The sequence below is a fragment of the Antedon bifida genome, chromosome 2 (genome assembly GCF_963402885.1).
Source record: "Antedon bifida chromosome 2, ecAntBifi1.1, whole genome shotgun sequence".
Lineage (NCBI taxonomy): Eukaryota > Metazoa > Echinodermata > Crinoidea > Comatulida > Antedonidae > Antedon > Antedon bifida.
The window spans coordinates 19,228,172-19,242,791 of NC_136227.1; the positions used below are offsets into that span (position 1 = coordinate 19,228,172).

Consider the following 14,620-nt stretch of genomic DNA (forward strand, 5'->3'; position numbering starts at 1 on the left):
CCACCAGAACCATGGAGTGAGTGAGCCTCGAACCCCTGCCGATGTCATGGCTACGAGTACGTGATTACGGTTCCACTGTCTTAACCGCTCGGCCACTCACTCATAATAGTTATTTTACCTGAAAAAAATGTAATTAAAAGCAAAAAATATTTCAATTGTCTGTCAGACAATGGTTTTTGAGTTATAATTAAACGTTTCTTTTCTCTTTTTATAATGTGAATTTTGTTACAGAAGTGAATAACTTTGATATGAAACAGACTCAATTTAGTTTATTTTATTGCTAAGGTCAAGTCTGGGGGTCACTTCATCACGCCTTAGATACTTCAAGTGTGAAGTATCATATTACAAACAAAAACTTTCATGGACTGTTTTGATAATAATTCAATGATTATCTGACAGCGAAATACAGTATTGTCATGGGACTCATAAATACCAGAAATGCAGCTGGTACCTATAAATTATAGTCGAGTTTCCATTTTAGCAAAAATGTCAAAGTGTAGTACTATAACTGCTGCTTGATTTCATCTAATAAATGAGTCATCTCGTGTGAGCGGGCTAGAGCAGCAGCGTGAAAAGATTGACATCATTTCAAATTAAAATGATGTCATAGAAACACGTTGATTTAGACCATTTGCGCGCGTTTTAGTTGAAAAGTTACAAAATATTGTCAAAATAATGTCTATTTTGAATCTATTATAGCTCTTCAGGATCAAAGGTGACCCTAAATTTTTTTAACTTATTATGCAAGAAGATAAGTTGTAGATATCATGAATTCATGCAGAATTTTTACCTCTCGGATGTTATGACGTCATCGTATGGCCACCCGAATATAAAATATAGGATTGTCTCTTTCGTCATAGCTCATCACATTTAATAACATTTAAACCTTTTGCCAATCGGATGTTGTGAAGTCATCATATGGCCAGTTGAATAAAAAAAGTTGGTTTTTCATCTTTTGCATCATAGTTATCACATTTAAAAGGGCGCGCATCTATATTCTACGCATTCGAATTTCTTCTACATGTTAATATATTGCTCAGATTATTTTCTTCCGAAATTGCTATCTTTGTGTTTCATTTTGATGACGTCACCATGTTAAAAATTGGAATGAAAGGCGGGCCCCGTAATTTCACCTATGCTACACTGTATGCAGTATGTATACAATATATACTGTGTATACTGTATGTATACTTAAGACACAAAATAGAGAGCACACTAAACAACATTTTATTTTCGTCGGGTCAAACTGGCATAATCTTTTTTCTGTGCGCAATATTATAACGTATGACGTATCTCTAATGATTGTCAACATAATTGTATAACTTTGTCAGAATATTGACCTCTTACTGTAGATGTGCAACAATTTGGTCTTTTCTTACATTTTTAGGATTATAGATATCTATTCAATCCCCTTATGAAAAAAATACTTCGATGTCAATATTGACCAGTAATAGAACGTACCTATAAAACCAAATAAAAACTAAAATGTGATGTTTTCTCACCCTGTTAATCAATACATAATGTAAAAGAGCACATACATCATTTCATCAGTTGACATAAGGTCAAAGGTCAACATTTTAATATGCGTATTAGGTAGTTACCGGTACCAAATAAATGCAAACTTGTCCAAACTATGATATCGATGGTTTTACAAGTAATCAAATTATTATCTTATATTACAATAAAGTTATTTTATTTCATTATACTTTTGATTAATATAATACTGTAATAATCAAATCAGACAGGTGAAATGTTACGCTGACCTTAAATAAAATAAATGTTAAGGCAAAATCTTGACAAATTCATTTCGCAAAAATATGTCAGAATAATATGCAATATTCATTCATGATGTGATATGCTTCTTTATGTTGGCTATATATACTTTTGGTTTTTATTTGTCTAGGTAATACTCGGATAACTGAGAATACCTATAGTTATGTACTAGCCAGTCTGTGCACCTTAACTGGAAAACAAAATGCAATTATGTGTTTTTGTCTAGATTTGGTAATTTTTTCAAGTTTACGGATTGTTTCCAATGGTCTTTCATCAGGTGCCTTGAGCGTCTAACAAATCTTACTATACTATTGGTTATCACTTTTTTCATCTCCATTGCAATCAGAACATAGTAGTATTCAGAATATGTACATACCAATAGTGAATATATAAATTTGGAACACATGTCCATGATTTTCTGAACTATTTGAACACTAGCATGTGCACCAATAGGGCATATGCATTGCTATCATTAAAATGATTCTAAATGAGATGACTTCTCTTCCAGACACTATTCTGTGAAGAGTTTGGTCATTGCCTAGTTCTCTATATGTGACCACCAGGATTTGACAACCAGGATTGATTCCTGAATAGACATAATCATTTACAGTGAACACAATCATTCCAAGCATTGCTATTTTATATTAGTTGACATTGACTTGGTTCTATCTCCGATCCTTGCCACTCTGTCAATAATGATTTTTGATGTTCATTCATTTTATACTTTAGTCTATTGTTTTCTAATATTATGTAATGTTACGAATAAGCTTGAATTGTAATGAAAATATTTAGGTGTTTACACGTTCGTTAGATAGACACATAAAGAAGAGAGTCAGATGAGTTTATTCTCCTGACATCATACTGCTAACTTTGAATAGTATACTGTATATGCAACCTTCGGAAAGATGGACCTTATTATAAACAGGTTTTGTACTACAGTATGCACAGGAAAATTTGTTTAAGAAGATAATATCAATTAGTTGTACAGAAAAACTATGTGTGGCTATCAACCATATTGAGGCTTATACTAACGATATACCCTTGATAAAAATTGTGGTCTGTCTGTGTAGTGAGTTGTGAGTTCCAGTTTTTATTAGCCAATGAAAGTAAAAACCTAAAGCATTATTTACTAAGATTATAGATCTGAGTCTGGTGGTCCCTTATAAAAGGTAATCAAAACATTTGAAACATACATTATTTGCAGAACTTGACAATGAAAAAACAAACATTTATACAAGCTTCAACATTGCTTTTGTCCTCTCTAAGGTTTATAAACCATACAGTGACGAATCCAAGATCATTTAATAGAAAGAGGAGGAGGATCAGTGAATGGCCAGAGTCCTAGAAATTTTGAATTGAATTGGTGAAGTTAACCTACTTTTGTATTGTCGAAATTAAAGGTGGGGGACGGGGTGGGCTGTCTGGCCCACTTGGATCTGCCTATACCCTATCCTGTTCTGATTCTGATGAATAGTAGTTTATTGCCCAAAAACGAATATTGTAGCCCTATGCAAATGTGTTGTGACAAATCATTAAAGGTCAGCGTAACATTTTAACATATTATTAATTTTATTAGTTATTTTACAGTATTATAATACATTTAAAATAATGCGCACTAGGAAAAAACTTTACCGATCAAATAATGTGATTACATTTATGAACATCGATCTTAGTTTGGATAACTTGCATTATTTAGTATATCACTTGTTAAAATGTTGACATTTGACCTATGTCAACTGGTGTAATGATGAATGTGCTCTTTTGATTGCATATGAATGATTGATGTCTTAACAGAATTATAAAACATCTCATTTTGTGTTAAATGTTAGTTTTTATTTGGTTTTATAGGCAAATTTTGTGATTGGTCAATATTGACATTTGACCTTTAATTGCAAATGATTTTTATAAGGTGACTGAATAGATACCTATGACCATACAAATGTATTAAAAGACCAAATTAAACTTCAATAAATTGGTTATAATACATATATATAATACATTGTTTTAATTGGTCAATTTTGAACTTTGACCCCTTATATCTCGAAAACGCTTCCTATCCAGATGGTCTAGAAAAGTTGGATGGCAATTTGTCCCATTTCGGGTGGTGATACCTCCCTCCTGCCTCCGGACTAATATGACGTTAGAGGCGCGCAGCGTAAGTTACGCGCGATTTCGAGCAATTTTGACATGATAAAAATAGCGTGCTACGCAAAAAATTACGCGATTACGCGTATTTAAAATTTCAAAAAGCGCAAAATTAATTTCTAATCAATTTTTTGTACATTTCTTGTCATTTTGAGCATTTCAACATTTTCTAATTTGCTTGCGTTTTGCGCACGCACTTGTGCGCACAGCTCGTACAAAGCGTAGAAAAATGGTTTTTGCGATTGATTTTTGTTTTTGGTAGATTTCATTCATTTTGATGAAATTTAAATGCAAAAACACGACGCACGTGCACGTTAAACTTTAATAATCGTGTGCTATAGAATAGGTAATTTAATGCAAATTTGTGCAAAAATATACCTATTTTTAATCAGTTATAGCTCCTCAGGATGGCTGGTTACCCCCGTTTTTTAAAATGTATTATGGAAGCTAATGAGTTGTAGATATCAATTCATGTACAATTTGTACCTACAGGATATTTTGACGTCACCATATGAAAAATTGATTTTTTTTCTCTTTTGTACTAGTTAATCCCATTTAATAGAGCGCCTCGCGCTAATGCGTTCCCCATTTCTCCTAGATTTTTGTATGTTCTTGCTAAATCAATTTTCTTTCACATGAGTTAAAAACATTTTAATTTTTATTACGTCATCATATCAATTTATCTATACTGTATATTCTAATCTGTTAGATCTCATCGGAATGAAAAGTGACCCACGTGATTAAAACTTATTATGGAAGTTGTTGAATTGTAGATATGAATTCATATACAAATTTTGTCTATCTGATGTCATGACGTCATCATATCGCCAGTTGAATTCAAAAAGTCAGATTTTCATCTCTTTCGTATAAGCTCATCGCGTTTAAAAGAGAGCGCATCTCACTTTTACGTGCCCAAAATTCTTCAAATTTTCAATAATGTAATTATTTAGATAATTATCTTCTAAAATAGTTATCTTCACATGTCAATTTGATGAGTCATCGTGTTAATAATTGGATTTAAAAGATGGGTCTCGTAATTTCATCTATGCTACACTGTATATAACATATACCGTGTATTCCGTAACTACTGTAATATGCTGTATGACACGAAATAGACGGTACAATTCAGCACTGTAAACATATTTAATTCATGCCACAGGATGGCATAATAATTGTCGACGTTCATAATATAGTTTAACGTATGTGAATGTTGCATTTTTGCGGATAACACGAACTCGCCAGTTCAAATCTAGTTTTATTTCATTTATTCAAATATCCACAAATCACAGAGAAAAATTGAATTGCTTGACATTTAAAAAAAAATATAGAAATATAAAAAATAAACATCAATACAACGTACAATACAAAATTACATTACAAAATTGAAATATTTAAAAATTGAGTTTAATCATCTATGAATATGGGTGACGTCAAAATATCCTGTAGTTTGAAATTTACTCTAGAACTAAGAAGTTGAAAAGAGAACTTCCTGCATCCGAGTTTCAAAACAAACTCAGGATTATCGCCAATGATTGTCGTAAGTAATCAACGGTAATGGCCCGAAGGGGACATCACACATTTGGTCTACCTGCAGACTTGGTCATTTCAACACAAATGACTCTACCTTCGGATGATTTCAGGGCTTTTAGGAAACCCTGCAGAAGGGTCGTTCGGAGCAACACCTTGTTGAAATTAATTGTCGACTTTCCGAAGGCGAGAAAAAAATTCTTTCCCGAGGACTTAAATTCTGCCCAAAATCAAGGCAGGTCGGCGCACAACAACTATCTTTGGATATGGAGTCTTTCTCCAGAAGATTACGATTACGTGAATATTTTGCTGATCCAGACAGCAGCACCACGCAAAACGAAGGCAACGTTAGCAAATTTAAACCAAAAAGTTCCTGGAATCCACCTAAAAATAGTTGTCCAGCTTTAGAAACATTTATTCAGGCTATTGAGGAGGATCTACAAAACTACGTCCCGAGTCCAGATAAACGTGACACTCTCTCAAAACAAGAGAGGCAGGCCATTGCCAAATTGCGTCAGCGTAATGATATCATCATTAAACCCGCTGATAAAGGTTCTGCCACTGTTGCTATGGACATCAAATTTTATGAAGAGGAGTCCTTAAGACAGCTAAACAATCCTCTTCATTATCGTAAACTTACAACGGATCCCACACCGGAAATTGCGGATAAGGTGGCCAAATCTGTTTCTTTGATGGTCAAAAACACTCCATCGATCCTAAGATTGGATCTCATTTGGCACAGGTTAATCCAGTTCCAGGCAGATTTTATTTCCTACCTAAAATCCACAAAGCAGGCAATCCTGGTAGACCCATTATTTCGGCAATGGCACTGCTACAGAGAAACTTTCTGAATATATGATTTACTTAGACCATATGTGACTGATCTCCCTTCATACATTCAGGACTCCACGGACTTTATCCGCAGAATTAACCAAATTCAAAATTTACCTAATAATTCTGTTCTCGCTACATTAGATGTTTCATCGTTGAATACTAATATCCCTCACGAAGAAGGAGCCGACGCATGTATTTTAAATTACAAACAATTTCCAGGCAAAACGCCTACTAAAGCTCATTTAAGAGAACTGGTCATGTTGATTTTAACCAACAACAATTTTATTTTTGGAAATTACCATTACCTTCAAATTCATGGCACATCGATGGGCACAAAAATGGCGCCATCTTTTGCAAATTTATTTATGGGACAATTTGAGGCCAATTTTCTGTCCCTCCAACCTAATAAACCACTTGTTTGGTTTAGATACATTGACGACATCTATGATCTGGACCATGGTGAAGATAATTGGAATCTTTTCTTCTCAATATTAATTCAGCCCATCCAACTATCAAAATTACAGCTACCAAATCCACTATTAGCGTTGATTTTTTGGACACTATAGTGACCATTGAAAATGGTACACTCAAAACTGACCTATTCCGTAAACCCACGGATAAAAATATGTACCTGCTCCCTAGCAGTTGTCATCCCCGACACTGTACTAAAAACATACCGTACAGTCAAGCATTACGTATCAGACGTATCTGTTCTTCAGATTTAGATTTTCAGAATCGTACCGAAGAACTAACCGGACATCTCCGGAATAGAAATTACAAGAAGGAATACATCGAAACTGCTATAAAGAAAGCAAAAGATATTCCTCGATGTCAAACACTGACGTACAAACCACGTCAGCCAAATTCGACCAGAGTGCCATTGGTCACAACCTATCCCCCTAGGTTGCCTCCATTACGGGCTATTATTGAGAAACATATGCCCATTCTACAGTCCACAGAACGTATCAGGACTGTTTTTTCCGGAACCACCCATTATTGCATTTCGTAGACCTCCCAACCTTCGTGATATATTAGTCAGATCCAAATTTAAAGAGTGAAATTAACTCTCATGACAGCTAAAATTTGGGCAGTCACCTTTGCGGAAAATCTTGCAAAACTTGTTCATTGGTTGATTCTACTGAAAAATTTAAGAGTAACCAAACTGGCCGCATTTTTCGGATAAGACAATCAATTAATAATTGTCTAACCAAAAACGTAATTTATTTCATATACTGTAATATTTCTGGCAAACAGTACGTCGGGGAAACAAAAAACACTCTCCGTATGAGAATGACACAACACAGATCATCTATTAAAACATTAAAGCTTGATCAACCTGTAGCCGAACTTTTTAATTTAGCTGGTCACTCGATTGCAAATTTCAGAGTTATTACAATAAACCACGATGTCAAATGAAGCGACAAAACTCGCAAAGACAAAGAAAACCACTGGGAATTACAACTTAAAACCACAAAACCTTTTGGACTTAACATTAGGAACATAGTCCCAGATCGGTAAAATTATTCCATAATTTAAGTTTCAATATTAACCACCATTTAAGCTGTTTTTTTAGTTCCATTTCAAAATTGTTTATATCTCTACCAAGCTACCTTATATATTTTCTACTTTTATTCTGTCTCCACCCACCATTGACCACCCTGTCTCCTTTTGTTGTATTTCTTTTATTCCTGTCCATCCAGACAGCACTTGCCAGTTCTTATGCTATGACGTTATCCAAATTCCTTCACTTGCACTGATGAAGGGCTAGTGTTTCCCGAAAGCTCTGCTAATTTTTCTGGCTGTTTTACTTTATCGTTTTTATTTAGAGATACAAAAAAAAAGCGAAAAGCTAAATCAAATTTTTATTCAGTAGCCTACTTGTTACTTTAAGGCTTTTGAAAAAATTGTATCCTCTTTTAACACTAGCAGTCTGAAAATAATAATAAAAAGTAGTCCAGAATTGGGATCCTGGTCCGGATTGCCTCCAAAATCTAATGGAGTGGTCCTCGACCACATATCTATCTGTGTTTTCAATTTGATCTGGCAATAACTTTTGAGTAATCCTGCTAACAAACAGACAGACACGCGCGATCGAATACATAACCTCAGAGATAATTATAAAAAAATATTGTTTTCAAAGTAAATCCTCACTATTTTACCATTGTTATTAAATCCAGTTTTATTTTATAAATTGTAGGAATTTTGTATTTTTAGTCTATTTTATTACTACTATTTTGTAAACATGCTTTGAACAATATATTTTATGCATGGAGGTATAAAAATAAAAAATTAAATATTTTTATACCTCCATGTTTTATGTATCCCTTTAATTTTTTCTCATAAAAAAAAAAAATGTAGGCCTATTGTCTGTCTTTGTATGAATGTTTTTTTTAATCTATTGCTCTAAAAAAACAAGAACCATGTGTAAAACAGGTGCAATATATAAATATTTAAAAAAATGGCCGCATAAGGTGGTTGATGATTTCAAGCTGCGATGTGTAAGTAAAATAATGTTCATTTGGCGTTTCATAAGTACTGGGAATTTTTTTTTGTCGTCGCAAAAGAAGAATAACACGCGCTAAGTTCATTCATTCACTGATTTTCAATTATTTATTGGATTACTGCGGTCTATAAATATGAAGGTTTTGGTTACTAATGTTTCTGGACAGTATTTACAACTTGATGTAAGTCCAGATATTGAGTTAGAGAATTTTAAAGCCCTTTGTGAAATAGAAACTGGTGTGAAGGCAGATGATGTACGCCTTATCCATGCGGGCAAAGTGTTGGAAGACAACAAGAAAACGTTAGAACAATATGGTGTAAAGGATAGTGATATGATTTTGTTGCAGCCAATATCGGGGTCAGCTACTCAACAACCAAGAGGTAGGCCTGTCACACCAAAATCGGTTCCGGGCCGAAATCGGTATGGCGACCAGTTTCATTACAATTCGTTTTATATAGGCCTAAACTAAGGCCTAGGGCCAGGCGTAGCCTAGTTTAGTTAGGCCAACCCTGGCTTATAGCCGAAACGGCCGCCGCCGACTGAAACGGCCGCCAATTGAAACACAATCGAATGTATGAAACGCCGCGTGTGCCGTTTGTCATACAACGTGCAAACAAAACGACGTGTGGTTCAATACAATAATTGTTTTACTTTTTTTTTTAGATTGAAATGACTTTTGACGTAGGCCTAGGCTAGCTCTTGGGGGCGCTAATGCAGTTTCGTACCCACCCCTTAAAATTACTCAAAATCTGCAGCCAACCTACTCACGAGTTGTCTACATCATCCTGCAAACATAAAATTGTAAAAAAATCGATATTATTTTTTAAATAACTATTTTTAATCAATTGATAGTACTGAGCACCCTTCAGAAATACATCGGCAACTTAGCTTCGCGAAAATCATCGCTAGGCCTGCCGATAAAAGTACGGAGGCCTCATAGGGCATCGATCTATAGAGGACGCTGTAATGGTCATATTATATGCTTTCCCTGTTTTAAGATTTTATAGAAGTATATAAATTAACATTTTTTATTCACCTTTGAAAGACCTCTTTAAATACTTGGAAATAAGAAATGCAACAAAAACAGAAAGATATAATTTATTGAAATGTAATGTATAGGTGGTCCATCCAGCCGAAGCTGATCATTAGGGACCCTCACAAAAATATAATTTGACAAAACAATAACACACAACACTCAAAATAAAAAGAATTTCTAAAAATTAACAACATAATTAAACACAAAATATTTCTTTATGAAAAAACTTAAAATTCGTTTCATGAGGACAGGCCTCGAATTTGGGGATTTTAGGGGCAAGGCCATTTGGCCTCCGGTTTTCGTTGATTTGAGGGGCACCAAGGCCAAATGGGAGGGCACCAAGGCCATTTGTTTTAAATCGAAGGGGCACCAAGGCCAAAATGAAAAAATATTTTAATAACTAGGCCAAAATTAAAAAATAGCTTGTTTCCGGTTGAGCGCCCGGGTGGAATTTAAAAAAAAAAAAAAAAATTCTACCCGCAAACATTTTTGGGGGAATTTCTCCTATTCATCAGATTGCGTAGTAGTAGTAGTAGTAGTAGTAGAGGACTGTCTACATCTTTTTGTATTTCATTATATATAAATATTACGTGTATTTACGATCCATATAAATAATAATTATTAAGGTACGATGTTTAGCGTTCACAGTTTACCTTCCTGTGTTGAATGTTTCGTTTAGTTTCAAACAATGCGATCAAAAAAGGCATGTGAAGCCAGGCCCGGCCCAACAGGTAAAGACCCTATCAACAGTAAGCACTTAGCAGCACTAAGGCGCAGCGGACGGAGAACACAGGTTACAAAAACAATTTGTTTGTAGGCCTTAAAAACTACAACTATTCATACACAGAGTGTTAACCATGGTAAAAATCAAGCCAATGACATTATGTTGTAGAATATAAATTATTGTTATTTTCCGAGTTTCGATTTCTAAAGCTTTTTTGTTAGTATAATCCATATTTATAAGAATTCAAAACACGGACGGACGCCGACCCCTCTCTCTCTGTTTAGCCTTCTGCACGTGTATTGTGGACTATACCATTTCCTTGAGTTCGGTAAAAACGCGTTTGTTAATTTAGTGTACGACGTCGTTAAACAAGATTTTTCGATGATCTGTCGGCTGGATTATTGAGGTGAGTGCGATAAAACATAAATATAATATACTTCCAACGATCTTCGGGTTGAGGTACCGGTTTAACTTTAGTACTAAAAGTTGACACCCCTAATTTTACACGTATAATGGAATGGACTACACCATGCAGGAACGCACATGGTATTTTCATATCAGAGGGTGCGTGTACGTCAAAAGGAATTGTTTTTCCAGCGACCGATCCTTCGTACTCACACGTACGACGACGTCGTATGAAATTTCTTATCAGAGGGTGCGTGTGCGTCAAATGGAATTGTTTTCCCAATGTATTGAATCGCGTGTGTTTGATCGGATCGGCAGCGGGAGGATAGGCTAGGCTAGGAGTGCATGTAATTTTTTTTTCAACGAAGGCGGCTAGCTCGAGTATTGAGGCGGGGGTGGTGCGACTTTAATACTTTCAGTGACCTCCGATCGAGGAACGTTTTTAGCTTTATTATTAAAAGTGTACACCCCTGTATTTTAATGTACTATCTATACCATTATTTACCACGCACGGCGGCCGGGACGATATTGTTTTGGTTATATAAATATGTTCGATGTTTTCTCTAAATGCGTTCAGGGAAATCCCCTTGCAACAAAGACAGGCGATAGTTTTGCGTCTCGTCCGATATTCTTGACATTATTTTCTATCTACTTCAGTGGTTTTTATTGTGGTAAAACTCGGGAAGGGCACTCACGGCCAACGCAAAAAAAAGGGCAGGCCAGTAGTGGCTGTGGGTGCTATTAATTTTCGAGGGCATTGAGGCCAACTGGGAGGGCACCGACGGCACTGGCCGCGGTAAAATTCGAGGCCTGTGAGGAACATATAAAACATATTTGTTATAGCCATATATTACAATAAGACCAAGGCGATGGATTTCTGAAGTGTGCTCAATTATTAATTGATTAAAAATATTTATAAATACAAAATTATCGATATTTTACCATTTTATGCTTGCAGAATGTTGTAGACAACTCGTGAGTAGGTTAGATGAAGTATTGAAACAATTTTGAGTTTTAAGAGGGTATGAAACTGCATTAGCGCCAGCTAGGGTATACTTGCCAGAATTCGCCCAACCTAGATAATTTCTTATTTTAAAAAAAAACAAGGCCAATAGCCATATGTCGCGTGCTCTCAGAAAAAACATCAAAACAGTTCAAAAAGTACAGAAAAGCGTTAAAACGCATAGTGATACCGGACCGACCGACAGACCGACATAGTGAACTATTGAGTCGCGTCCACGCGACTAAAAATGTAGTTGAAGAAAAAATGATAGTACAGTCGACCTTCTCATTTACGTACCCCTTGGTCTGAGAGGCGTTCGCAAATGAAAAAGTTTGTAAATGAGAAGGTTCGGAAAAAAGCGCCCTCTATTAAAATCAGGGTAAAAACATGTCCAAACAAATGCCCTATGTAAAACTTACTGTGAATAGCCTACAGTAAAAGAACAAACAGTATTAAAAATACAATATAAAACAATTCAATTTAACATGTAAATTAACACCTTGACTGCCAAAAAGATTGATATTTCTGCTTGTTGTTTTGTTACACACATCTCTGTATCAAAATTCTATCGTTTACTTTTTATTATTGCATATTTTGATACAAACTGTAATTGACGAACTTGTTCTTGAAGTAATAATATCAAATCCGTTCTGGACCGCAAATATTTTACATTTTGAAGCTACTAAGGATGTGTGGTGAACACAACAAGTAAAATGGAATTCCCAGAAAAATGGCTATGAACAATGATGGTTTTTCGTAAATGTTAAATATTTAAAACAAATTGAAATTTCTGTTTTTAAATGGACAAATAAAGATACTATGATTATATTTATTATTGTTAAATATGTTTTTTATATAGTAAGAATATAAATGCAATGGCAAATTACTGAAAAAATGGCAATGCTATGGGAGAATCAGAATTTACACCCTGTTAAATAAATAGTACTGTACACCTACTGTATAATGGGTAAATTGTGAGGTAAATACTGTCGAAATTAAGATGGACTGTGGATAAACCGTTAAAAAAAAAGAAATGAACATTTAATGATTATTTGAATAATGTTTATTACAATAATAATATATTTATTATTGTAATTAATTAATTATGCCATTAGTTAGCAGGCCCACACCAACATGCTCATAAAATATACCTCGCATACTAATTTTTTTACTGATCTTGATTTAATTCTTGGAAATAAAATCTGTAATAAAAAAAAAGAAAAATTTATTAATATTTCATCTATTAGATTTATTTCATTTTTTAGCTATTTATAACAATATTGAATAAAAAACTGTTAACTGAGTTATATTTGGTTAATTAAGAGGGCTAGGAATCATCTAATCACCCAAAACCAGTTTCATTTCATTTTTCATTTATTTATTCGACCAAAACACAGATACATAACAGAACAGAAACAGAGCACAATGGTCAGGGGCAACTAAAGCAAAACAATTACTATAACTCAAAGAGTCAGTTACCCCTTAAAAAACATCGAAATATAAAAAATATTGCACCAAGAAAAACATTTGTACAAGCTTATAAAAAGTATCTTAAGACTTTCGAAAAAAAGCATGTTAAGGAGACCTCAACTGCTGAATTTCTTACATCATCAGGAAAAACTGCCCACACACATGGAAATAAATTGACAGGAGAATTACTAAAAGTACAAAAGTATATAACGCCACCAACAGGGTGAATTCTGAACCCACATGCGTGGGCGTGACCTTGTATTCGCTCACCTTCCTCTAAAAGTGTTGACGTAAACATAAGACGAACAAAAGAGCAGCACATTATTAGTTATCCGCTTAGTAGCGGATAACTCCTTGTAATCGTCCTGGATCTTTTTTTTTTTCTTTATATTATTCTTCTTTCTTTCTCCTCCATTTTTGTGTCTCGCGTATCTCAAAAACTTGTAAACATAAAATTTCATAACTTTGTCATCATATAGACATTTACGTGAAGTTGTGCACCTCCTATTTTTGAATGACGTCAGAGTTGCGCAACGTGACTTACGCGCAATTTTATGATTTTTAATGATTGATCATAGATTAAAAACCAAGCATAATTGTTTTTTGACACTTTGTGAAAATTTAAGTCATATCAAGGGCAAACTTTTTGTGGATTAAAAATGCCATGTTTTACAAGACGTTACGCGCGCATGCGCATTTCTCCTCTATTTTTGTGTATCTGAAAAACGTGTAAACATAACATTTCATAACTTTGTCAACATATGGGCATTCACATGAAGTTGTGCACCTACTATTGTGAATGACGTCAGAAATGCGCAACGTGACTTACGCGCGATTTTATGAATTTCGCGTATTTAACATAGATTGAAAACCATATAACAATTTAAATTGAAACTTAGCAAAAGTTTAATTTATATCTTGTGCTAACTTTTTGTGCACTACAAATGGCATGTTTTACACGAAGTTACACACGCACGCGCATTTAAAATTAAAAATGCGCAAAATTAATTTCTAATCAACTTTCTACGCTGATCATGACATTTTGAGCATGTCAAAAATTCCCACGCGCACGAACAATTTTACGCGCGTGGTGCGCACGTATCGCTAAAAACAATTTTTTTTTGCGTGAATTATGTTTTTCCAGCCTTTTTTAGTAATTCTACCAATTTTAAAACAATTTCGACTTAAAATTACGTCATA

At 34.5% G+C, this 14,620-nt stretch overlaps 1 protein-coding gene and 1 long non-coding RNA gene across 3 annotated transcripts in view; one reads left to right on the forward strand and one right to left on the reverse strand.

The window, feature by feature from the left end:
• Window positions 1–8,842: 8,842 nt before the first annotated feature.
• The window catches only part of LOC144835122 (protein DDI1 homolog 2-like), a 52,855-nt gene continuing 47,077 nt past the window's right edge, over window positions 8,843–14,620 (forward strand). Inside the window, exon 1 of one of the 2 annotated variants that reach the window (XM_078690165.1) lies at window positions 8,843–9,162. In XM_078690165.1, the coding sequence (XP_078546291.1) occupies window positions 8,916–9,162 (247 nt within the window). In that variant the 5' untranslated portion in view covers window positions 8,843–8,915. The remainder of the gene's footprint in view (window positions 9,163–14,620) is intronic. The other variant, XM_078690167.1, reaches the window with a different exon arrangement.
• LOC144835202 (uncharacterized) lies at window positions 10,279–11,150 on the reverse strand. Its single transcript, XR_013611067.1, has 2 exons — window positions 11,086–11,150; window positions 10,279–11,037 (listed from the first exon to the last, which is right to left on the reverse strand). It is a non-coding gene; the product is annotated as an uncharacterized LOC144835202 (long non-coding RNA).